Source organism: Thamnophis sirtalis, unplaced genomic scaffold (assembly GCF_051295495.1).
Source record: "Thamnophis sirtalis isolate CommonGarterSnake01/CBP01778 unplaced genomic scaffold, rThaSir2_p1.2 scaffold_5, whole genome shotgun sequence".
In the NCBI taxonomy this organism is placed as follows: domain Eukaryota; kingdom Metazoa; phylum Chordata; class Lepidosauria; order Squamata; family Natricidae; genus Thamnophis; species Thamnophis sirtalis.
In genome coordinates this window covers 33,611,498-33,637,666 of record NW_028261385.1, presented here as the reverse complement: position 1 = coordinate 33,637,666, position 26,169 = coordinate 33,611,498, and the positions used below count along the sequence as shown (strand labels likewise).

At 39.3% G+C, this 26,169-nt stretch overlaps 1 protein-coding gene across 1 annotated transcript in view; it reads right to left on the bottom strand.

Moving 5' to 3' along the window:
- Positions 1-5,692: 5,692 nt before the first annotated feature.
- Positions 5,693-26,169, bottom strand: part of SERINC5 (serine incorporator 5) — a 45,590-nt gene continuing 25,113 nt past the window's right edge. Inside the window, exons 3-12 of the mRNA XM_014051574.2 lie at positions 25,917-26,095; positions 25,623-25,705; positions 20,434-20,527; positions 19,216-19,427; positions 17,308-17,403; positions 16,610-16,736; positions 15,471-15,537; positions 11,734-11,773; positions 9,553-9,700; positions 5,693-7,432 (exon numbers count right to left, since the gene is read on the bottom strand). Of these exons, the coding sequence (XP_013907049.2) occupies positions 7,285-7,432; positions 9,553-9,700; positions 11,734-11,773; positions 15,471-15,537; positions 16,610-16,736; positions 17,308-17,403; positions 19,216-19,427; positions 20,434-20,527; positions 25,623-25,705; positions 25,917-26,095 (1,194 nt within the window). The 3' untranslated portion in view covers positions 5,693-7,284. The remainder of the gene's footprint in view (positions 7,433-9,552; positions 9,701-11,733; positions 11,774-15,470; positions 15,538-16,609; positions 16,737-17,307; positions 17,404-19,215; positions 19,428-20,433; positions 20,528-25,622; positions 25,706-25,916; positions 26,096-26,169) is intronic.

The window sequence follows — 26,169 nt, the reverse complement described above, 5'->3', positions numbered from 1 at the left end:
AAGGGTAGAAAACTCAACTACAGCCCAAGGTCAGTTGAATTTACTATTTAATAAATGAAAGAAATCCACGCACTGAAGGAAAAAACCAATAAAAACCATGAATCTCAAACATTGAAATGATGTGGCTTTCACGTCATTTCATCATGTTGCAAATTCTTTGCACAAAGACAATTAGTCACCAGGAAGAATATGGTATTTGGCTTTTTCTTACTTTCCTCCCCCTCTATTAGTAAAACTGTTACTATTTTCATGGGAGGCATTCTAACCTTTGAGCTTCCATTTGTCTCTGAGGCAGTGGTGAAATTCAATTTTTTTTTACTACTAGTTCTGTGGGCGTGGCTTGGTGGGCATGGCAGGGGAAGGATACAGCAAAATCTCCATTCCCACCCCACTCTGGGACCAGCCAGAGATGGTATTGGGCGGTTCTCCAAACTACTCAAAATGTCAGCTACTGAGAGACCGCCTGCTGCCAATTACCTCCAACAGACCGATTAGATCCCACAGACTAGGCCTCCTCCGAATTCCATCCACCGGCCAATGCCGATTGGCTACCACCTGGAGGAGGTCCTTCTCTGTGGCTGCTCCGGCCCTCTGGAAAGAGCTCCCCATGGAGATTCGGACCCTCACCCACCCTTCAGGCTTTCCGCAAAGCCCTTAAAACCTGGCTGTTCCGACAGGCCTGGGGCTGATGAGTTCCTGTCCCCGCTCGAATTGTGTGGCTGTTGATTCTTTTTAAATTGTTGTTGTTGTTTGTCTGTTGTCTTTCTTCCTGTTTGTATCCCCCTCCTTACTTGGTTTGTGAGCCGCCCTGAGTGCCTCTGGGAATAGGGCGGCATAGAAATACAATAAAAATCAAAAATCAAATCAAACCAAATCAATACTGGTTCTCCAGAACCTGTCAGAATCTGCTGAATTTTATCCCTGTTCTGAGGTTTGCACAATATGCTACCTTCTGATCAAGTTTAGCAAATTAATTGTCTAGGTCAGGGGTCTCCAACTTTGGCAGGTTTAATACTTGTGGACTTCAATTCTTCAAGCCAGCTTTGCTGGCTAAGGAATTCTGGGAATTGTTAAAGTTGCCAAGGCTGGAAACCCCTAGTCTAGGTTCATTCAGTAGCATACCAGTCAACAGTCTTTTAGCTCAGTGGGTTATAGGAGTACAGCCAGATAAGGCAGAAGTGATTAACTCTTTAATCTGGGTTTTATTTAAAAAAAAACTTATAAAATTATAATATGTATTGTAATATAATCTTATCTTCTTTTCTCCAACTTTATAAGGAGAGGAACTGCAGATCGTGTAGTTTAACTTCCCACTAGGTGGCAACAATCAGCTTAGGCTTCCCAATTTACATTAAACTGAGTCCAGTTTTACATCAGGACATTTCATACAAACGGTTGCACTTTTTATCAATTTTGGTTAAATTTCTTACCTTAATGATAGACCCATGGCTCATATAATGTAGGCCAGGGGTGTCAAACTCAAGGCCCAGGGGAGGATCTGGCCCGTAGGGCCAACCTGGAAACAGCAAAGGACTGGCTCATGGTGCCTCTGCCAGTGAAAACGGAGCTTGGGAGGGCTGTGGGCAGCCCTCCCAAGCTCTATTTTTGCTGAGAGAGGGTTGCAGGAGGCCATGGCAGCCAAAAACAGAGCTCGGGAGCCCGTTTTTGCTGGCAGAGCGCTTGGGCCACCAGGCGCCCCCAACACAAGTGACATCGAGCTGGCCATGCTCACCCCGACCCCTCCCCAAGGTCAAACGCAACCCTGATGCGGCCCTCAATGAAATCGAGTTTGACACCTCTGATGTAGGCTTTCTCTTGGATGAAAATTATAAAAGTAAATTTCCACTTTCTCTATCTTTAGGAAACTCAATTTATTTTTGTTCATGGACCACACTTAAGTCTGTGATAAATACCCTAAACTTGTTATATAATCTGATTCACATTATACTTCTAAATTAATGGGTGGTTTATTAGTTTCTCTCCCTTTAATTGACAGTGATGGCTTAGACACTAAGTGACTCAGGTCACCTACAGGGTTCCCTGACAAATGCGCGCTTGACAAAAGCGCACCAACAAAACCGCGGCAACAAAACCGTGACTTCTAAGTCGCGCCAATGAATGAGCGCAGAAGCGCACCGACAACAGCGCGCCAACAGAAGCACGCTCTAAACCTAACCCTAACCCTAAACCTAACCCTGAACCTAACCCTAACCTAACCCTAAAACTAACTCTAAACCTAACCCTGAACCTAACCCTAAAACTAACCCTGAACCTAACCCTTACCTTAACTTAAATCACGCTTCTGTCGGCGCGCTGTTGTCGGCGGGCTGTTGTCGGCGGGCTGTTGTGGGCGCATTGATGACATCGCGGTTTTCGCGATGCGGTTTCGCCAGCGCGCTTTTGTCGTGCGCTCATTTGTCGGGTCACACACCTACAGTAGCAGATGCCTTTGTTCATCTGTCTTCTGTTTCTGAAATGTTAATAATTTGAAGAAACAATTGACCATCTAGTTAGCTGCTTCAAGAAGATTGCACAGACAAACAATGGCACGACAAAGTAGTAACAATGTTGCATTGGAATATCTGCATGTTAATACCAATTGCCTGCAAGCAAGAGCTGATGGTGCTACAAAATAGACAAAGTAATAAAAATAGGAAAAAGCTAAAAAGCCTCTGCGACTTCAGAAATTGAACAGATAACACCTGCTGCACTAACAACGCAAACTCATAAACTATTGATCAGAAAGACGTTGCAGTATCTGTAGGCAGCAGAGAAATTCTTTACTTGGAACAGCTCGGATTCTGCAACAATACCTTTAATACCATCAAACAACATCTGCCTATCCCACATCCTGGGGAAGAACTTGAAAGGTGGATTAAAATGCTACATCCATTCTAAAAACTTGGCTGGCTGTGCGACCAGCCATAAAAAATTATATATATATATTTTTTACTGGGCTAATGAGCGACCCAGAAAAATCTATGAACCATTACTGAATTTGGTTCCACCACAAATGCGTGAACAACAAAAGCGCGCCTGACTAAACCGCGGTGACAAAACCGCGCGACGAATGAGTGACGAATGAGCCCTGAAGCGCGCCGACAAAAGCGCGCTGTAATGTAACCCTAAACCTAACCCTAACCCTAAACCTAACCCTAAACCTAACCCTAAACCTTACCTTAAATCACGCTTCTGTCGGCACGCTGTTGTCGGCGCGCTATTGTCGGCGCGCTTTTGACATTGCGGTTTTAGCGCCATGGTTTTGTCGGCGCGCTTATGACGTTCGCGCTTTTGTCGGGTCACGCTGAATTTGTCATCTTGCTTCAAAAACAAGCTCGGGGGTGGGGATGGAGGTGAAAAATAGGCCTGTTTTTCGCAAAAACAGGGTGTGCAGAAGGTTTGAGAAGTCGATAGAGTGCTCCTGTGGGCTGGGGAGGGCAAAAACAGTGTTTTTGTGAAAAATGGGTCCTTTTTCACTTTTTTTTGCCCTCCCCAGTTCCCTTAATTCTACTGGCCTCCCAAACCCTCTGCGCCTCCATTTTTGCTAATAATGGGATGCATGGAACGAGGTTTCAGGAGGCAAAAAATGCTGTATTCAGTGGATAAGACACACCCAGATTTTCACCCTCTTTTGGGGGGAAAAGTTGTGTCTTATACTCCTAAAATACGCTAATTAAAGATAAAATAATTCTTATGCATTCAGAATTCTAGAGTTTACTGGCATAACTCTATCACTCTAAGCACCATACTGGTTTTAGCAGAGATTCTGGTATTTTGAAAACACGATGTTTCAGATCGTTTTTAACATTCAAAGTTTTTCATGATCAAAAGAACTAAAGAGAGGTTTCCACTACTATCTAGACACCATGTTCTATTTAGATGTAGAGGTTTAGCAAGAACCACTGTAACAATAAAGTGCTTTTATTTTTAGAAACTTGTAATTTATTGCATACTGAAGAAACTCCCCTATATTTTTCTTAACATTACAGTTCTGTGATTCAGTTTAAATATAACCAGGAGAGCCTTCTACTTAGCAACCACAAAACAAGCTGTCGGAGAGTTCTCTCCAGAGCAAATTGTATCATACAAGTAAGCACTCAGCAGGGAAAGCCTGCATTAGATGACTTAACACTTTCAAGTAAAAAGACTGTGTCGTAAAGCACAAACTCAAGAGCTTTCCTGTTATTGTTCCAGTGGTGGGTTGCAGGCGGTACGCCCCGATAAGAGCGTACCGGTGCCTGCTGGGAGCATCAGGTACCGTGCTCCAGAGGGCCCACCCACTCTTCTTACTGGTATTTGAGCTGTTTGGGGCTTCCGCACAAGCCCGTGGAGCATACGGCGCCTTCGTCATGCTCCGCTGAGCAGCTGGAGCGTCAGAGGCAGTAAGTACGCATGCACGTGCTGTGTGCGTTCATGTGATGGATGCCCGGCCCTGTTGCACCATACCAGTTGCAACGGGATCCGGAACCCACCACTGTATTGTTTGTAATTTATGATTTTAGCTATTTGTTTTTTTTAATATTCTATAGTTTGATGGTTTGCTTCACTGTGTTCTGTCACTTATAACCCGGTCATCTCGTATTTGCAACACTCTCTACATGGGACTACCCTTTAAGAGTATTCAGAAGCTAGTTAGGGGCTCCTTGGGTGGCCCATGTAACACAGCTGTTGCATGAGCTGCATTGCAGATTCCTTGATTTTTGTCACAGTTATTAGCTGTTTGCTCAGAGACATCTTCAGTTTGCCATACCTCTTCTGGAAGCCTCGCAGCTGTGGCAGCAATTACAATCCTACTTCAGTTTTCCTTTGCTTTACAGATCTGTGAAAATTGTAAATACAAGGACTTGTTGCAAAGTTATTTTATTATTGTCATAACTGAACAGTCACTAAGTGAGGCAGTTGCTAAATGAGGTCTACCTATATTCGACAGGAATCAATTAGTGCAGTTCAATGAAGATATAGTACCTTTGTTATATCAATCGCCATCATACGAATAAAAATCTTGCAGACTTTATTTAGATATGCATATATTATTCATTACTTATGATTAAAGATCTCAAAGGTTGAAAAAGATTCGGAAGTCTAAATATACAATGGAAAAGGTATGCTGCAAAATGAGAATATACATACCTTTCCCAGTGAAATATTTGGTCCTGTAGTGGGAACTGTTCGATTAAAATTATCCATTTTTTTTCTAAAAAAGCTACCAAGAGATACTGTATTTTTCGGAATAGAAGATGCTCAGGACTATAAGACACAGATTTAGAGGATCCGTCCAGTTTTTGCCTTCCCGCACCTTCAGAAGCATTTTGCAGGCCATAAACAGGCCCATGTTTGGACTCCCGAACCCTCCATGCACCCAGTTTTTGGCAATAACATGCCCATTTTTGACCCGCTGAGCACCTCTGGGGGCCGGTGAGGGCGAAAACACGGCACATGGAAGGCTCAGGAGTCCAAAATCGGGCTGTGTGGAGCACTGCAGCGTGCTTCTGGGGGTCGGGGAGGGTAAAAATGCAATGTGTAGAGGATTTGGGAGCCAAAAAATGGGCCCGTATTGTGTGTATAAAATGCACTGAAATTTTCACCCACTTTTAGAGTGGGGTGTGTGTGTCTTATACTATGAAAAATATGGTAATTGGACTAAAAGATATAAATAAATGAACGCAACCATGAAAATATGACATACCAATAATTGAAATTTTTAACAAACTCAAGTTTATTGATCAAGGAATCACAGCTATAATATTTTTGAATATGAAATTATTCTTGAAAACTCCAACAAAACACTTTAAAAACACCAGTTGCTTCACTTGTACTATGGATTCATCTCAAAGTCTCAACCATTAACTTCCCCCAATACAGACTTACATTGCATGCAAGTAAAAACTGTAACATATACATATCCCTGGATATTTACAAAAGGTCAACACTGTATCAAAAGTTTTAAAAAAATTAAAAAAGAATTGCATATGAAGAACTATCCCAACATGAAAATGCAGTAAATAAAAATAGTAACACAAATTATTAGTTTCTGATGTTAAAATATTGCAACTTCATTAATCTGCTTAGCGTTGAAAACAGGCACTTCGTTATCATCGTGGTTGGTTTTCCACTTATCAGAAATATTAAATGGAAGCAGCTGTTGTAATTAATGTAATTCACAAAAAAATAAAGCAAGACAGCATCAGCCTACTAATTCTAGTGTAACTTTTCCAGCACATGGGAATTGAGCTTCCACAGATAAATCAAAAGAAAGTAGTAATGCCTGTTTCTTCGTAAGCTAATTCTTAAATTTACGATTGCAGTGTAATCCTAAATATGTTTAATCTGAACCTAGTTCTGGTGTATTTCATGGTTCTTGCTTCCTGATTAAGAAGCATGTTTGGACTGGAATCTCCAAATGAAACTTGATAGGCATGGGAAAAAAACTCTTATGCCAAATTAGGAATTGGAAATGAAAAATCTTTATTACCACTGAAAATACAGTTCAAGCTATGATAATAAAATTACTTTGAATTCAACTGCTTTTTCCTAATTTATCTACTATTGAATTTAAATATGAGTGCATTGAAATATATGGCATTTAAGGGTGAAACGGAAGAGATGCAGGAAAGATAAAAGAAAAAAAATTCACAGGCCTATTAAAAATATTCTTTGATAAGATAGAATTCTTATTTTGTTGTCCACTATTCATAACTGAATACTTTGATAAATGCATATACTCCCCACAGTGGCTCATAACAGTTAATTAATTGCACCAACATTTACAGTGTTGCACATCCCAGTCAAATTTTCAGGTTCCATGTTTTGTCACCCAACTAATTCATAAAAGGTGCTTTTCATTAATATAAATAAATATTTTTATACCCACAAATCTTTCTCATTCACAATCCAGATTTGTAATAATTTACTATGAGATCTATTACAGAATAAAAACCTTCCTGACCTCATACTCTTCCCACCAAATGTGACATTTCATCTAGTGAAGTGTTAAACTCTTTTTCATAAATCTAAATAAAAGGGTTGTGTATTGCTTATTATAGAATACCAAACACATATGCGCATATATTTAAGATCCAGCTGATTTGCCATATTGAACTAAGATATGTTTTTTTCAGTGTCCTTGAAATTCTGATAATAATAATAAAAATATTTTTAAAAAAACTGTCTCAAAATGTAAGTGTTCCATGAGAGAAACACTGTCCTAACCATCAACGTTAGGAAAATGATTATACAGATAACTTTGTGATTTATTAAATCAATGGAGTTATAACAGAAGCAGTTTCAAACGTAGAATCCTCTGGTTGGGCAGCACAAAGGTGCTAGGAGAGTCCATAGGTAGAGAAGGACACACACCCAGCAAGAAGCCACTTTAATCCAGAAAATGGACCAGGTTCCAACGAAGAATTTTTCAATTGCAGCATTTTCGTAACTACAATGAAAGGAAGTGGAGGTTACCTAATTTGCTGTCACACAAATCAATTTGAGAAGGATGATGGTCCAATTCTAGGAGGACTTATTCTAAAGAAACTGTACTGATTGTCCCTGGAAACTGTTTCCTCACTCTAACTAAGAAATGTGTGTACATTCAAACACATTTATTACTACTTTCTCCCAGATAAGATAACACCTGCATAGGATTCTGCTTTCAACCAATTTGTGCAGGCCAGACATCATGAATTTAATTTTATTACATGTCTTGTGTGATAAGAAATGTGATTTTATTAAACCATTTCAGATTACAGTTCTGTAAATGCCAGCCATCATTCATTATTGTTAATTTGCAGTGCAACAATTAAATCTAAAACATTTACTTTTGAAACTTCTATTTGATATATCCTGTTTCCAGAAAGAGAAAGATGGATTTGGGCATTTAAAGTATCTAATTACATCATCTCAGTAATCTTTATATAACTGGCCAGAATTATTTGCTTGATATTACAGGGAATATCATGAGGCTTATGCTGAAGGAATAATGAGTTGTCTAAAACCACCAAATAGTTTGTGTAAAAGGTGAGATTTAATTCAGAAACTTCTTTTACCCTAAGCATCACCTGGCAGAAGACTACTGTGTTTCCCCGAAAATAAGATCTGGTCTTAATTTCTTTTGACCGCTGATATAAGTGCTAGGGCTTATTTTTTGGGGGAGATGTCTTAATTCTTCCCCTTTTGCCCTTCAAGGCAGCTGTGTCCCAGAGAAGCCGAAAATGGTGCTTTGGCTTCAGTCTCTGCTACCACAAAATGCATTGCTGGCACTCACTGGGCATGCTTGAGGCCAGCAAGCAGGCATGGTTGGAGCCTCAGCTGCCGCTTCTTCACTTTCCTGCCTTTTGTGAACTTTTGGCTGCACCCAAGGAAAGCAGGCGCAGCTTATTTTTCGCCCCCAAATTCTACCAGAAATGGGCCTTTGCGAGATTTGTTGCACCGGTGCAACCGTTTGCAGCAGAACACCACAAGACTTGTTATGGTGTTGTGTGTACGAGCAGAGGCAGTGCCGCGAAGTTCGTCAGGCCTGTGCAGCTGCTTGCGCACACAATGGCACAAGAAGCCTCATGGCGTCCTGCTGCAAGTGGTGGCATCAGTTCAACGAACCTGGCAAAGTTCCATTTCTGGTAAACTTTGGGGGAGAGAAACAAGCCAGGGTCTCCGCTGCGTCTGCTTTCCTTGCGTGCAGCCAAAAGTTCACAAAAGGCAGGAAGGTGAAATGCCAAGCTCGACCCGTACCAATACCTCATGTATTAACCCTACTTTCTCAGCCTACTACCCAAGCGACTCTTCCCTCCTGATGAGGCTTTAGAAATACCTCGCAAGCGAAATCACCCACTATTTTGCCATGAACCACCCTGCCCCCGAGTGAGGGCAAAGCTAAAGCAGGAAGAAGCGGCCACTTGTGTGTCGTTCTGTGAGTGGCTGCTGGGCAACGGCATGACAGGTGCCGAGGCATGGGAGGCCTGGCTGCGGCGGTCCTAAGGTAAATAGGTGTGGGGCGCGTGACACAGCTCCACCCCGCCCTAGTTTGATTTTTACACCTGGGCCTCCACCTCATGCAACCAGATGGTGGATGGGGCTTAACTAGGGCTTTTTTCAGGGTAGGTCATATTTTTGGGGAAACACGGTAGGTTTCTTGATGGACAACCTTCTTGCAAGAATATCTGCCTCCTCACGTAACCCCAGAGCATGCATCTTTGGGATTTTGTCATCTTATGGGACCTCGAGTGATCTCCCTCCCCCTCCACCAAGCCCCAACTTTTCTCACCTTTAGGAAACTGTCATGGCCTAACTCTTCTCTCAGGCATTAAGAGGGCAGTGGAGTGCAAGTCCCCTTGTGGTTTTGTTATGTGCACAGTTGCCATTTTATATTTGGTGTTTTGTATATTAATCCAGTCAGAAGTGTAATTTCATTTCTATCCCATTAGGTTCCATGCAGTCCTCCCAAATTCTTCTCCAGGAGTCTAGACTCCCTTGGAGCCATTATGAAGGGGCTGACTGGAGGAAGAGGACCAGAGGACCACAATATAACATCAAACTGTACATATGTTTCCAGGGACTTACTGGAACCAATGGGTAACAGTCATCATCACGTAAAGAGACGCCAGGAAGAATACAAAGTGGAAATAAGCATAGCTGTATACTGTTCCTTTCTTTTCATCATAAATTACTCTCTGACCGCCTTTTCTCCCAATATGCTCTTCAACTTCAGCTGGGTAAAACAAACATAAAGAGAAACATGATATACTTAGATCTAAATCAGTAACATATACTCAGAATAAAGTTAACAATGCAAAATAACCCAGTGTTGAGTTTGAAACAGCTGTTTTAAGCCTGGAATGGCCCTGCGACAGCGATTTTAACCTCAAAACACTTCTGGAAAAAAAAATTGATACAGCCATTTTGCATTTGAATGGGGTCATTTCAATTCTGAAACATTTTGCACATGCATGCTATACACACTTACCTGGGAAAAAAATCCCTGGGATTACTTTTGTGTTAACCCAGCTAGAATTGCCTTGAAACTCAACTAAAAAGATTGGGGGGGGGGGATCCATTCTTAAAGTGATACACTAAAGCTACCCATATTTAATTAGTCCCCTTTCATAGCCCTTTCATTTCTTTAAGAGTATTTTTACTTAAAGTGATAGTTGCGGGTTTTTGGTCAAGGAATACAGTCATTGAGAGCCGAGCAATTGATAGTAGGGTCAAGAATTCTGACTGGAAGAGAGCCAAAGGAAGCTCTCTGCAGTGGCTTGTCTTCTGTTTGATATGTGCTTTCACATATCAAACAGAATTTCATTTCATTTCATTTCTCCCTGGCCTTGATATCCTTCCCACTTGTGGAAGGACACACGAATACAAACTTTACTACTGAACTACAATCCTTCTCCTTGTTGAGAATTTTCTTCTCAATTTAATGGCAACTTATTATAATTAATTCCAGAAGAAAATATATTCCACTGACACATCGGATGAAAATGCTATTTTCCATCCACAGCTATGTTCTTTTTAAAGTTGTGTCTGTAATCAACATGTTTGTGGTTATAATATGTATTTCAGATTTTATGCTTCTTATGTGGTTATATGGTTTTTCTCCACACACAGAAGCAAATCTAAAAAAAAAACCTGCAGTGCTTTAAGATGACAAAAATAACTTTCCAAGGGAATCTTTTTAATGCACATGTATCTCAAGTTTTAAGAGATTTTATATGCATCTGAAGATTCTGAAAATGCTGCCATATCTCCAACAGGCTCTTCCCCACTCCAAATATGCGATAAACTAGCATCCTATGTAGCCCTTAAATCTCAATTCCTGCTGGTGAAGCCAAATAAATGGGAGCTGAAAACTCCAAACTAATAAAAATATCATAGTACTTCTGCTAGTAATCATAATAACTGCAGCTTTAAAAAGAATCTATTTCTGTGTCTGTGGGAGTAGTTTAAAATATGATGAAACATTTTTATGAACTTGATAGCACTTATAAAATATACAAACCAATCAAATGCAAAGGTAATCAGAATTAGAAATATAGCATGACAGTTCTCATGTTTATTTATTTATATCTTGAGCGGATGCGATGGTGCAGCAACTTAATGAAGCTGGAACTGCTGGCCAGAAATGGCCTGCATCCAGCAGTTCAAACCCAAGTCTGCAAGAAGGGGTGAGTTTCTGCTGCTTGCTCCCCAGTTCCTGCCCACCCAGCAGTTTGAAAGCTCAAAATATTGCTCGAAATGGATATCACTTTGGCGGGAAAAACCTAGCTGTGTTCATGTGTGCAGAGCGCGCAAGCTGGTGCTGGACCTGGCCGGATGCGAGGCAATGCAACACAAGGAAGGGGAGCCCAAATAGAGCCAGCAACCCAAGCGCCACTAGTCAGCTGGTGTAAGCCAGTGTGCCTCCCGTGGTGCAACCAGGATAAGCACACAAGTGTTGAACAGAATGAACTAGCAATTTAGGCTGTCAGGACTGCATTTTGTCTAGCGTTTGTAGATTGCTGTATGCCGTATGCTAAATAAATAAATATTTATGTCCCGCCTTTATTATTTTTACAAATAACTCAAGACATCCAACATATCCAACACACCTTCCTCCTGTGAGGTGGTTTGAGCTGAGAGAGAACGAGTGGCCCAAGTCACTTAGCTGGCTTTCATGGCTAAGGCGGGACATGAACGCATTGTCTCCCGCTTTCTCTGTTTTAAAGAACACAAATCTGCACAAAAGAAAAAAAGGGCAATTCTCACCAACTCCATCAGGAGCACAGCAGAAACAGCAGCGAGCTATCTATAACAGAGAGACAAAACCAAAAAGTTTTTTTCCAGTAGTTCAGAAACAAATAAGTCAATGCTGATACTCCTCAAAATATTTCAATGAAACATTTTTAGTAAAAGGATAATACTGGATTAAATTCACTGTACAGTGAACTTAAAACCAATCAAATCATTTTGTAGTCTTCCTGAAGTACTTTCATTTTCGTTCCAAGGACCATGATGCCATGATTTTTATACTGGCAACTTTTTCTTTTGTCAATAGCTTACATTAAAAAGAAAAAGCTTGGAATATATGCTTGCAAAAAATGGATTTTGCTCTTTTAGGTTTTTTCTTTGAAATCAGATATTCTTTTTTATAATAGCAACCTTTTGGTACTCCTTGCTTAATGACGGTAATTGATATTGGAATTTCCATTGCTAAGGAATGTGGTCATAAAGCGAGACACATGATTGCACCAGATTCTGTTGCCATCTCACAGGACTGGAACTTGTCGTGACCCGTCAAAACCACGCTCGACTAAACCGCGCCCGATTAAACTGCGTCGCTGACATCAACAGGGCGACAACAGCCAGTGCGGAGAAAGAAGGGCGCTTTAAATAGCGCTTTGAAAGCAAGCCGATTCAACTTAAGGTAAGGGTTAGGTTTAGGTTTAGGGTTAGGTTTAGGGTTAGGTTAAGGGTTAGGGTTATGATTAGGGTTAGGGTTATGGGTTAGGTTTAGGGTTAGGTTAAGGGTTAGGTTTAGGTTTAGGTTTAGGATTAGGATTAGGTTTAGGGGGGTTGGGTTTAGGTTTAGGGTTTAATTTTAGGTTTAGGGTTTACAGCGTGCTTCTGTCTCCGTGCTGTTGTTGCCCTGTTGATGACGTCAGCGACGCGGTTTAGTCGAGCGGGTTTTGTGGTGGAACTGGAACTTGTGACTTCCTACTGGCTTTCAACAAAATCAGTGGTGAAGCCAGCAAGAAGTTGTAAGTCCCAGTCACAAGCTTTTCCTTCGGTGGGTAGCAAGGAGGCTGGCAGGCAGGGGAGTGCTATGGAGTGTGGCCGAGTGCTGTGATGCATGACTGCAGCATGAGTGCAGCATTCCTTCTCTGATTCAGGCTGTAGAGCATGCGTGTGGCAAGGCTGAGAGATGCACAGCTCTGTGGTTGTGCAACTGCAGTGGCGCTGTGTGCATATGGTGCAAGTGTGGCAGGGCTAGGGGTGCATGGTTTGAGTGTAGTGGTCTGTTTGTGTGTTTGTGTGTGTGTGTGTGTGCATGTCATGTGTGAGGGCAGCTAGTCATCTGCTCACCCTGTTGCCCAGGGACTCCTTGGGAGAGAAAGTGGCGGGAGAATCTTACAATCTTTCCTGCCAGTTTTCCCACTGACTTTCTGGGAAGCCAGCAGGGAAGGTCGCAAATAATGATGTATCCATGGGATACTGCAACTGTTGTAAGTGCAAGTCAGTTGCCAAGTGCCTGAGTCATGATCACTTGACAGCAGGGACACTATGACTGGCGCACAGTGAAAGTCCTTGAAATTGTTAAGTTCCACTCACTTAATGCTGTCATAACTTTGAATGGTTGTTGAACAAGTGGTGGGTCCGCAAGGACTATCTGTAGTTAGTTAGCTATGTGATTTTGTAATATACATATTATAAAGAAAATTTTAAAGATTTTAAAGAAAAAAAATTTTTTTAAAAAAAAACATCTGTATAAAATATTTTTAAAAGCAAAGGAATATGCCTCAGTTTTGATGAGTGATCACTACAGCAAGAAAGTACATTCTGTAAATGCACATTTAATTTTGACAGTCTCTAATTAGGTTCTTCCAAATAAATATGAGCACCAAAATAGCCATGTAAAAAGTTATGTTTAGCAGCTATTCTGGTCTTGGAAATCCTTGCAGGATGCAGTTAGCAATGTTGCCATGCATATAAAGAGTCCTTCACAATGTGACTAACAGTCAAGTTCAGATGCAAGAAAGCCTCTCTATTTAAAAGAAGCAGCTGGAGAATTATGTTTACATTTCTAATCAGGAGACAAAAGAGCTTCTGTCACCGGGATGAATGAGACCTACAATTAGTTGCCTGCTGCTAGTCTTCTCTTTATGTTTCCCTACAATAGTTCTTGTAGTGCTCTTTAAGAGCAAATGATCTAAAAATAATGCTATTATGGTACACTTCAGTACTACATTTCTGAGCTCTCCCGTGCAGCTCGAACTATTGTCCCAGACAGCATCCATCTGGGCTGGCTCTTGCTTAGCACAAGAACGCTGCTTTTTGGTAGCACTGTCTAGAGTGGAAAGCGTGTAACACCACATGTGGCAACTTTGACATTGCTGCTGGTCCAAACGAGATGGAAAGGATAACAATGACTGCAACATTATGGAAAGCCTTAAAGTAGGTTAATACCCAATGTCGCAGACAAGACATTGAGGCCTTTTTTTGAAATATCTTTTCAAAACTAACACTTCAGTAGCATCTGCAAAAAATACCAGCTGGTGGGATATGAACATAAAAACAAGTTTTAGATCTTCTGTTAACGCAAACAAGTTGGCAGCAACAGATACTAAAAACTGAATTGTGTTTCCATTTGATTGTGTTTATACAAGCCAGACCAAGATACAGATAGCTGGAATGATAGTTGACGGCCAGAAAATATGAGGCAGCACCAGTATGATAGCAAGACCCTGAATATTGTGGCTTAACCTCCTTGAAATTATAATGCTGCATTTATTTCTTTTTTCTCTATAAGTAACTCCACATAACATAGAAGGGATTATGAACCACTAATACAATTAGTATCTGCACATACACCCTCGTTTGTAATATATTTTCCACCTCTCTCTATTCTATTCTTTTTTCTTCTACACAAATAGCCTGCATCTACAATATTTAGAATCCTCCTCAGCAAAAACTCTAGTTTTTGTAATAAGTGAAATTATGTTAAATTTCTAGGTGAGCTTCAATAGACAGTAAGATCAGCAAATGAACAAAATATTTAAAAAGTATAATGATTAAATCTGAAAATATGCAACTCTGTGTGGTCATTTGTTACGGTGTTATAATCTCTGAATCCAAATATTTCCCCTGAAGGAACACAACACTATAACCTTACCTTATAGTTATTTGCTACTGTACATCAAAGTAGGAATTACTTTTAGAATAACTAACCATGAAATGAGGCCAAACGACATGTTTGCATTTGTAGACTTGCTCTAATATGGAAGCTTCACTATGCAGATTTCTGTTTCATCAGGGAAGAGGAAAAGGGCATCATGCCAATAAGGCAACAAGAATTAAGAAAAAGGACCATCTTATCAGGCCTTTTGCAGATAATCTCTCAGCTTACCTTGTTTGTTGAAGCTTCTATATTAAAGTGGCAATTCAATAGCCTTCAATTTTGGAATGAAATAAGAATCTGTTCTGATTTGACTTGGTCACCTTTTAAAAGCTAATCAGAAAATAGAGAAAAGATTAAAGGGAAAAGGAGGAATGACTACTGTAGGGGTGGATGTCTCACCAAGAAGCCATCTGTTTTTAGCTAAAAGCAGGAGTGGTTCAACCTTGGCAACTTTAAGACTTGTGGAGTTCAACTTTCGGAATTCCCCAATCAGCCATGCTTCCTTCTGGCTGGGGAATTCTGGGAGCTGAAGTCCATAAGTCTTAAAGTTGCCAAGGTTGGACACCGCTGGGCTAGAGCATTGGGTTGTATGACAATCATGACTCACTTCAGTTTCAGGTGTAACATATATCCCTCTGAGTGCTTCAGAGCTTGCTCGTGTTGTTGAGGTCAAACTAGAGAAAAAAACAGAAAGGAAAGATTGGGTCTGTTGTAATACCGTATATTGATGTTCAAGGGCTATTTTTCCCCCTAACAACATATAAAAGTTTCAACAAGATGGCAATTCCTATGGGATTACATGTAACATAGAAGCCTTGAAGTTCAAAGATCCTTGATTTATGTAAGCTGCCTCTTCTGTGCACAGCAAGAGAAACCGGATAAAAATGGTCTATTCTAGCATTCCCACCCGCACCCCCTTTCTGTTCAATCATATCTGGTTCTTGGGAGACTGCATAAGGCATGCATTTATGCTGCGGTGTCCATGTGATTACCGTGACCATCCTAGCGGATTTCCAACAGACAAAGTCAATGGGGGAAGCTGGATTTGCTTAAGAACCACATGATTCACTTAACAACTAGAGAAATTTGCTTAATAACCATGGCAAGAAAGGCAGTAGCAATGGGCACCAATCCCCTTAACAACTGCCTTGCTTAGCAATGAAAATTTTGGGCCCAATTTTGCTTGCAAGTTGAAGATTACCTGTACTTTGTATACTAAATACTAAATATTCCTTGACCTATGACCATTTAATGATGGTTCAAACTTACAACAGCCTAAGAAAAAATTACAACCCATCCTTAAAATTACAACTGTCTACCCTGTGGTCACATGATCACAATTTGGGCTTTTGGCAATCAGCTCATATTTACAAAAGTTGCTGTGAATTTCCCAGGCAGTTTCCGACAAGAAAAGACAATTGGAGAAACTGGATTTGCTTAATAACTCTGTGATTCATTTAACAGCCTCAATAAAAATGGTCATGAAGTCATATCTGGTCATATAAAGATTTTCAAATACTGCATTGCTTAGCAACTTTTGGTTTCAGTTGTGGTCCCAAGACTACCTGTAGTTTTTCAATTAAGCCATTTCTCAATTCCTTAAATAAAAATGATTTATTTATATAAATTTGATAGATAACAAGCTATTGCAGATAACAAGCTGCCAAATAGTTACTCCCCTCTGAGAAGTAAACAGATATCTGTCTATTTGCATAAAATTGTATTACAGCTGAAATGAAGACTTACCAGGAATATAAAATACAACAGAATAAAATTGTAGTTCCCAGCCCAGTCACCAAATTTTCATCTGTTTGCAGCCCTTGGCCAAAGTCAGGCGCACAGATTGTTTTATTATTTTGATTCTCATCTAGGACTTGAAAAAGAGCCCACAATTAGCACAATTAATTTTATATTTCATGTATCCAATTATCTACATATGCTTTAGTTTGGACAATGGCATGTTTCCTTCTTTCAAATTCCCTCAAATTTCCTGCATCTCTTAATTTGTGGAAAATCTTCTAAGTCTGTGCAGCTGATTTCTGAACTGTATGAGGGCTGCTGGAGGGAGCAGAATTGATTCCCTCCTTTGAGTCTAAAAATAGAAATTATTCCATTTAAAAACAAAGGAATTACTTTTAAATATGGAAAGATATTGAAATTGATTGTGATTTAAACATCTTAAGAGATAACTTACAAGATAAAGTTGCTGCAATTCTTTTCTCTTTAACTAGATGTATTAATTGCTACAGTATATGTTACACAATACATTTTTTGTGGTGTTATTGGAAGTTTCCAGTCTGGTGACTTCAAGGTGTACTGGGTTTTCAGAATGGCCAATTAGCACAGGCAACATAATTTGGAAAGTACAACGTTGAGGGAAGGGTAATTTTACATAGGTGATCGGTGCCCATGTATATGTTGATTTTTAATTCAAGGTAACTTACTGATTTCTGGAGGTTTGCTTGAAAGGGATGAGAAAGTGAGGTACATGACATAGCAGCTGATAATACCTGACTGCAACAAGCCAGAATGAGGCTGACCTGAAATTTTAAAACAGGGATACATCTGTAGATTTTTCTTTGGTAAAGCGGTTCATACTGTAAATAATGTTTTGTTGAGCTCATGGACATTTAATTTTAAATCCAGGGCTCCCCTAGGTGGACAGGAGGAGTGCTTTAGCTGAATAGAAATGGGAACCATAGATCCAACCCGATCACAAAACAAAATGTATGAGGATTAGATCTCTGTGAAAGTTATAACCAACCCTTCAAATTACTTTTCCCTGCTATTCTGCTTGGCCCTCAAAAGAGAGACAAATAATTCAGCTCTTGAATTATGTTTTCTGTCACCGAAGTGTATTAAAAGTTCAAGAGGGTAAAATGAATCTTGAGAAAATACAAACAGCTGAGAAAACTCAAGTTAAACCTGAACTCAGTTTAACACACAAAAATGTACTTTCATTCCCCCAAAATAACCACATTGAGGAGAAGGGATGTTAGGGAAACCAAACATATACCAAGCATGGATGGGTTTAAATATAGATCTAGTCATGTTTACAGTGACCTCCCTGAAATCAATGAACGCAAACAGTTTTGACTAACAGAAATCCCTTTGATTTCAAAAGGAGTTCTTTAGGGTTGGGTCCCTCATAATCTCTTCAGATATTGACACAAGATTGAAATTTTTAAAGGAAATGATTAAATAACGAGTAGTAGTCATTTTAACAGTAAAAAAAAAATGTTTTCATTTGCCTCACTCATTCCACAAAATATAGTCTTCAGCAAATTAAAACCCAGGTTCAAGTATGGCCCTTGACCTGAAAAAGGCTGTGTATTTTAAACATAAATAAACAGAAATATATATAAAAAGAAAGTTGTTTCCTCACCATTTCTCAATCCCTGAAACAATCTTCAGTTCCTGCTGCTACTTATTTTAATGAAAAATATGGAGTGCTAGGCTATAAATTCCCAATAATAAGTATCTCCTTTCCATAATATAGATAATAGAACTTAATTATATATTGAATCTTAGAATTGATTTTAATTTTAGTGCATCATAAAGCTTATCTGGGTAGTAATTAATAATGCATACATTCCCTTAGGAATAGGATTTAAAAATTCGCTTTAACACATGAATTAAATATACTTTGACTAGCTATGGTCTACTTCTCTAGAGGAGGTATTTTATGTGACCTTCTCTTAAGTGCTTTTTAAAAGTAGGAGGCCAGGGATTGAATTTGGGATGAACTTCATGGAAAACATGCTGTCCCCCACTGAGTTACCACCATGATGTAACCTAAATACCATGGTGAACTTTACATGAATGGACTGACAAAACCACCAGTGGGTATAAATTGATTCCCTTCTACCAAGAGGTTTCAACTGATATGTCAGAGATCATGATTGATAGAACAAAAAAAAACCTTGAAATTCAACTGAGTTACTGAAAGTTGGGAAATATGGCAGTCAGTAATTCCAGATTTAAGTCTTATGCTGGGTCTTCTCCATTACTTCAGAATAAATACCATTTTTGTTGCAGAAAAATATTTTTAAAATGAAAGCAATAAAATCAATTTTGCCTATGCTTTAGAACTACTACATTTTATACACAAAACAATGTTTCAGTTTGCAGTTTCAGTGTTAAGAGGACATGAACAAGCTCATTTTGTCCAGACAGAATATGAGGCCTTTTTTTCTACTATTGGTCCTATGATCTGACTTCTTTAAATAGTTTTTTTTTATTTTTCCCCAGATTATGATTACTGATAAACTAAAGGATTGAATGTGGCTAGGAAATGACCTCCAATTCCAAGCAACCAAGCCCAGAGTGACAGTAAAAGAAAGCTTGCTTACGGTTTTGGACACAAGGTGAAATGGCTACCATTGAAATAAGCAAGCACAAGCCGCCATTGATGCCAAGCAGGATCTTGTTAAATGTACAGCCATCAGCACTGGTATAAAAGACAGCCATCACAGCTAGAGCTCCAACAGCCACGGAATACAATACGAGAGTTACAAGAGCTAAGGAGCCGTACCAAAGTTGATTGTGCTTTGTACCAGATGTCCTATTTGGGAAAGAAAAGCAATCACGCATTAAACTTGAATAAAAACAAATGATTTAGAAGCCCCCAAAGGAGATTAGTTCATTAGGTCTTTGTGAAGTGGATTAAGAATTAACTCTTTATGTAGAAAGATATTGTTCTTTCGACAGGGGTGTTCAATTACTATTTTAAATTTACAGAATATTTATAATACTGCATTTTATTAGTTTGTACTGTTTCTAGTTATACCAGCAATATATTGATTAACATTTAACTTATTTCACTCTCTAAGAGCATGGCCCCATGCATTTCACTGATCATCCTAATGTTAGGATTCTCTTAAACTTTGTTGGAGAGATGGGAAGTAAAACTTGGGGACAGACCGGTGACTTCCTAGCTCAGCTTAAAAGATGTGTATTTCTCAATATTTAAAATAAAGCATGTGGGATACATACACAAGATTAACTTGTGCTCAATATGGTGAAACTTTCAAGGCTAAAAAAGACCCTGTTTTGTTTTATGCAAATTAAAATGATTGATTTAAGACAATCTAAGGTTTACTTTAGGATATATTTGGAAAGACTAAAGATACTTTTTCTAAATTTAGATTACAAAAACAATATCTAAGAATCTTGAAAAAAATTGAATAAGAAAGGTAGAACAATTCAATAACAAACCCCACAAAGATTTAGATTTTATCTTTAAATTTAGATTTAACTCCCTTATGAAAGTCACACATTTTTAATAACCAAAACTAAGAGAACCAGCTGAGGGAATGCTGTAACAGGCTTGTTTAGCCAAGTGAAAAGTACGACAGACAATAAATAGGAAATAAGGTATACAAAAAACTACAAACAGAGGAAGCTGGATGGTTAAAAATAAAGAAACAATTGAAGAGGAAAAACTGAACGAGAATGCCTGCTGTAAAACTTTAACACAGATCAACTGTGATTTTGATTTTTTTTAAATTTAAAAATAGAATTCACCTAAACAGACACTTCCTTTTATATTCAGGATGAAAGAAACCTACCAGTTTTTATTCCATTTGTGTGCAAATTCTACAAGGAGGATAAGCTGAATGATGATGAAGAGGAAGCCTCCTGTTGCACCAACATAACGCCATGCTGCAGAAAACATAAACCTGCTTTGTTAATTATGACTCATATAAAAATACCATTTTTATTCATTACAATTATAAATTAAATTGTGGTAAGGAGGATACACTTTAAATATATGCACCAGATACATACATACATACATACATACATACATACATACATACATACATACATACATACATACCAGTGACATGCGGTGAGGTTTATGGCTGGTGAGGCAAGTGGGCAAAAGCCGCCCTATATCAGACACAGCGGCAGGCGTTCGGACGCCCCGGTGCCGTGTCCGCCATAGAGCGGGATGCGGTGGCAGGGCTTTAAAGCCATAGAGCGGGACATGGAGGCAGGGCTTTAAAGCCCTGGTGCTGTGTCCGCCATCCTGCTCTATGGCGGACACAGTGCCGGGGCTTTAAAGCCCTGCTGCTGTGTCCGCCATAGAGGAAAAACTTCCTTAGACCAACGGAAGACTTTAAAAGCAGAGAGGACCTATGGAAAGCTTCAAAGAATCAATGCTGGATGGAACCAAAGCTGCCCTGCCGCCCCGGCGCTAGAGGCAAAAGCCGCCCTGCCGCTAATGTCCAAAAGCCCTGGCCTGCTGCTATGTCCAAAAGCCCTGCCGGCCCCTATGTCCCCCATAAAAAAATAAAGTGCCAGGCCGTGCGCCACACACACACACAAACACAAATTACTTACAATAATACAATTACTTACAAATTACCTTAATTTTGAATTCCTCCCCCCTCCCTCCGACCCACATTCCTTTTCCAGCTGTGTCACAGAGGATTTCAACTCTGCTCTTGTTTGCCATGATGAAAATGTAAAAATGTAAAAAGAAAAAGGCAAGAGCTGCTGAAGTCAGACTGGGTTAGCTGCTGCCAGAGTCTCCAATGGATTACTCTGCTTAACTGTTTAAAAAAAGCCTCTAAAAAAGTGCCCTCTACAGGAGGAGGCGAGAGAATCACATGCCTCATCTACATAAGGAATTTTTTGGCTTTTAACCCTTGCTTAATTCTGCTCATGTGATCATAAAGATAGACTAAACGAGGCACGTGGTTCTCTCGCCTCCTCCTGTAGATGGCACTTTTTAAAGAGACATTTTTAAACAGTTAAGCACTAAGCAGAGTCATCCACTGTGACTCTGGCAGCAACTACCTCAGCCTTTTTCCTTTTAATTTTTTTTTCTTTTCATGATGACAGTGGTGAGACCCTGCCTCCCCTGACTACATGTCACTGATACATACATACATTCTCAAAAATGTTTCACAAAATTATACTCCTTTGTAGCAATTACTTCCATGTATTAGGGACCTCAATTCATTATTGAGAAAACACATGCTATGAATACAAACACCCACACTCACACTCACAGTCACATAGACACACCCCTATAGCAAATTAAATTATTTTGCAAAACTGCAGAAAAATTTAAAAAATCTACTTTAGGCATTTTATATTTAAAACAAAAGGTTAAAAAATGAAATCCTGAAAAAAGTCTTTATATAAATACATTCCAAATTACAGGGTGGGATTAAAATTTGATAAATTTTCCAACATATGCACATATAGGCATTGCCATCCAAACAACAGAAATAAAGCATCTATTGTTTTATGAAGCCCTCAAATCATCGTGAATATATTTCCATCTTCATAATGAAGTTCATTGTCTACTCTCTTGAGTTTATTCACCGGGGAAGACATAGAAAGGGACAATCTGTAATAGCCTTCTTTTTGCCTCTAAAATATGTTGTGTTTTGGCCACATTGGCAGAGAATTATTGGAGGTTGCCTTCAATATATTTGGACAGACCCAAGTAATAGAAAGCCACTCTACAATTAAAGCAGCTCCTGCTTACAGATAAAATTTGCATGAGCTATTGGCGATGCACATTATGTCACACTTGAAAAGAATTCAAGAAGTGCCAGTGCAATTACAGAAGCAACTGAATGCAGGGAATGGTTGGACTGCTGGCTGTATTTAGCTAGAGGACATTATGACCTATAATTTTATATAAGAGGGAGAAAGCTTTCAGTAGGGAGTATTCATAATGAATGCTGGTATTTTTTGCTCTGCTAGTATCAGGGGCTTGCTCCCCAGATGCTGGGCAATGAATTGAATACGTAAAGAAATGAACTGAAAGTTAATTCAGTGTTCAAGGAGCTACAAGTCTCAGATTTGGAAAAAAAAACCTGCTCGCTTTGAATTAAAACATCTTAGTGCAAGGATAGTATCTTGCAACTTCTCTTCAGTTATTCAACTTAAAAGTAGAAACGGTTTGAAAAAAGGTTTATGATCATAATTATCATGTTAAATGGATTACGGTAATTAAAAACACTGTTAAATGTTAGTGTGCCACCCAGGGTCACTATTTGTGAACTGTGTGGCTATGCAAACTTGATAAACAAATAAAATCCCAAAATCAAGATTGTGCTGCACGTGTCCTAGAGCTCTCTCCTTTTTCCTCCAGAGTTTGGACTCTGCCTTCTACAAGCATTTGTGACTAGCAAATTGCCTTGATTAATTGGAACTGCTATCGGATATTAGTACAGAGAGGGATTCTTTTAAGTAACAAAATGGAAGCTCTGCTAGAAATCTCATTTTGCATGGTAAATGTCATCAAACTGAAGACTAATTAAACTGCAGGAAAATTTAAGTGCAGTGGCTGCTGGCCTACCCCATTAGAAAAGCAAATGCAGTTTGCTCCAACTGTTATACATCAGGACCTAATTGAAAGCTTAATTTCCGCAAGCTATACAGTTCAGCTCCGAATGAGCATTGCAGTGACAGGGTATTTTATTTGAGGAACATCTTTAAAATGCTGTTTCCCAGACTGAGAAGCTGTTGTGTCTGCAGCTTCCTTGCTAAAATAGGGCACACTTCTGGAAAGGGGCAGGAATTTAAGCTGAGGAAGATCAACTTTCCCTTCAACAGATTCTTAGCCTTATCTTCCTTCTGCACTGCAGCGTCTTCCTTTCAGCCTCTCCCCCACTTCCCATGTCCTTCCCAATGCAAACAAGAAGCTGGCTTTTAATTCCTTGAACAATTGGCCTTTTATTGTACAGCCCCGTTTGAATTGTGCAAGATTTGTTACTGAAAAACAACTTGGAAAAAGTGATGTTCTATGTATGTAGAAAAGTTATTTTAAACTAAGAATGGCTTAATTAGGTAAGACAAAATTATGAAATAATTTTGTTTTTTAAACAATGCTACACCACTGCATTGTTAATTGCAGCATCCAGCGTTTTCTGCAAGTTTCTTGGATGTTTGGCACAATATATAAATATGAGGCTGCATTTTTGCAGCTGGAATGATCTAAGTTCACCAGATTAATGTTTTCACATTTAAGAAAGAAACATTATCATCTGAACCATTATCTAAAGGAGGAGGAGGATTAACTATATGCTCTAAGATGTTAACATTGATGTTTCTACATAGCTATTTTTCATAGTCTAAACAACAGAACACAATCCAAAGAGTATACAAAATCAACCCAGATCTGTAAAATTCTTGTATCTGAGCCTTTCACAATTACTTTCTAACTAAACTGAGCTGAATATAGGAAAACAGCTGTACTACATTTGCAAAAAAAAAAAAAAAAACCCCATAAAAAGCAACAATTTCTGCAAAAAATCATCCCAAAACAATAATTTCCAAGGCAGTTTTTATATAACTTTAAATCTACATAATAGTGTGCAATTTTGATTTAATCTGCATTCTTCTACCGTGTTTCCCTTAAAAGTATTTTCTTATTTTATCTTATTTTCTTTGGAGTTTGAAAATAAGGCCTCGGGCTTATTTTTGGGAAGGTCTTATTTTTTTAAAGTGCAGCAAGCGCGGGGGCCGACGGGAGTGGGACCACAGATATCACTGGCCCCGGCCCTATCCGTCCCACTGTCTGCTTGTGCGGAGCTGCAACGAACCAAGATCTTAGCATGCCCTCCACTTGCCCTGCTGTTGGGACACTTGTTAGCAGTGCCAGGCACTGGGGTGGCCCCCAAGTGGCCATGCTGCTGCTGGCCTTGCACCCGCACAGGGTGTTGGGATTACCTTCCTCCCCCATTTCTGTCTCTGTCGCCGCCATGCAAGCTTCCCATGAATCTCCTGTGAATCTGGAAGCTGTTCAGCATGTCTGGATTGGCTCCCTCCCCCGCCTCCACACTCAGATGTATTGATGTTTGTACTATGTCAAGGGGCCGTTGGGCTGTGGCTGCTGCTGGACACCATTGGGGTCCACGTGCTTGCTGCTGGCCACGCCCATACTCCCAGGCTTATTTTCGGGTTAGGGTTTATATTAGGCCCACCCCAAAAATTCAGGCTAGGGCTTGTTTTTGAGGCAGGCCTTATTTTTGGGGAAACACAGTACAATCCTATCGCTCCTTTGCTATGTCTTTGTCTAAAGTACAGATGCCCACTTCTGTTCATTTTTCTAGAAAGAAACCGGACAGGTGTAAACAGGAACCATTCTATAGCGGTTTCTCTCAACAGCTACAATGGTTGTGAAAGACTGAATTTTTAATGAATGTAGCACTCTTGTATATTCTGTTAAAAATGTATTAGAAGGCATATCCTTTGGTAAGCTGTACCTCACTTTTATCAGCTGCATATAGTGGCTAGACTGATGTAGAATTTCAAGGCAGTGTTTCTCAACCTCGACCATTTTAAGAAGTGTGGACTTCAACTCCCAGAATTCTCCAGCCAGCATAACTGGTTGGGGAATTCTAGGAATTGAAGTCCAGATATTTTAAAATGGCCAATGTTGAGAAACACTTAGTTAGGATAAAGTGGAAGGGGAGGAGAAAAAAGGGGAAGCAGGGTGATTATGAGTAAACAAATTATATGTGAGTTACATAACGAGTATCTTATCAATTAACAATTGTAATAGGTTAATTATATGATGGTTGAAGTTTTCATTGCCTAAATCTTTTGATGCCTGTGAATGAAGAAATCTCTTGCTCACTGGTGCTATTAAAGATTCTGTTTTTCCAAAACGGTCACTTTTACAGGTGCCAAATAATCCTTCCAGCTCTTTTCCTACAATGTAAAATGATACCTGTATATATTCAACTGTAGAGAAAAACGTATGACAATTCTTTTTTAAAACATGTACCTTTAAGAAAGGTATCTTGATCGGGAATGAAAAAGGCTCCTGAACACATTCCTGCCAAGATGAGAAGTTTAATAAACCAAAATCTGCAAAAGAAAAAATAGACAGGAAAAAGAAAAGAAATAAAATTACTATACTGTAGTTTAATATCTGACCAAATTAAAAAATGTGGAAAGTATATATCAGTAGAACAAATAAAGAAGAGATAAACTATGTCACTACATTGGTGAGGAAATTCAACTGTTTATCACTGAGTACCCCACCAAAACATCAATGAAAAAAATCCATCTAGCTTACCCATTGTGGATGTAGGCACGACAGGTTTTGCTATTGTTGATGTTAATTGTGAGTAAAAAGAAGATGAAAAAGAAACACGCTGTTCCAAAACATACTCGATAAACCGCAGAGTAGCCCACCAGCTTCTCACAGGAGTCACCTGCTTGAATATGTTGACATACTGTTTCATAAAAATAAATCTGAAATGAACAATGAAGTACAGTAGATAAGATGCATGTAACTGTGTACGACGACAAGTATATTAAGCAGTTTG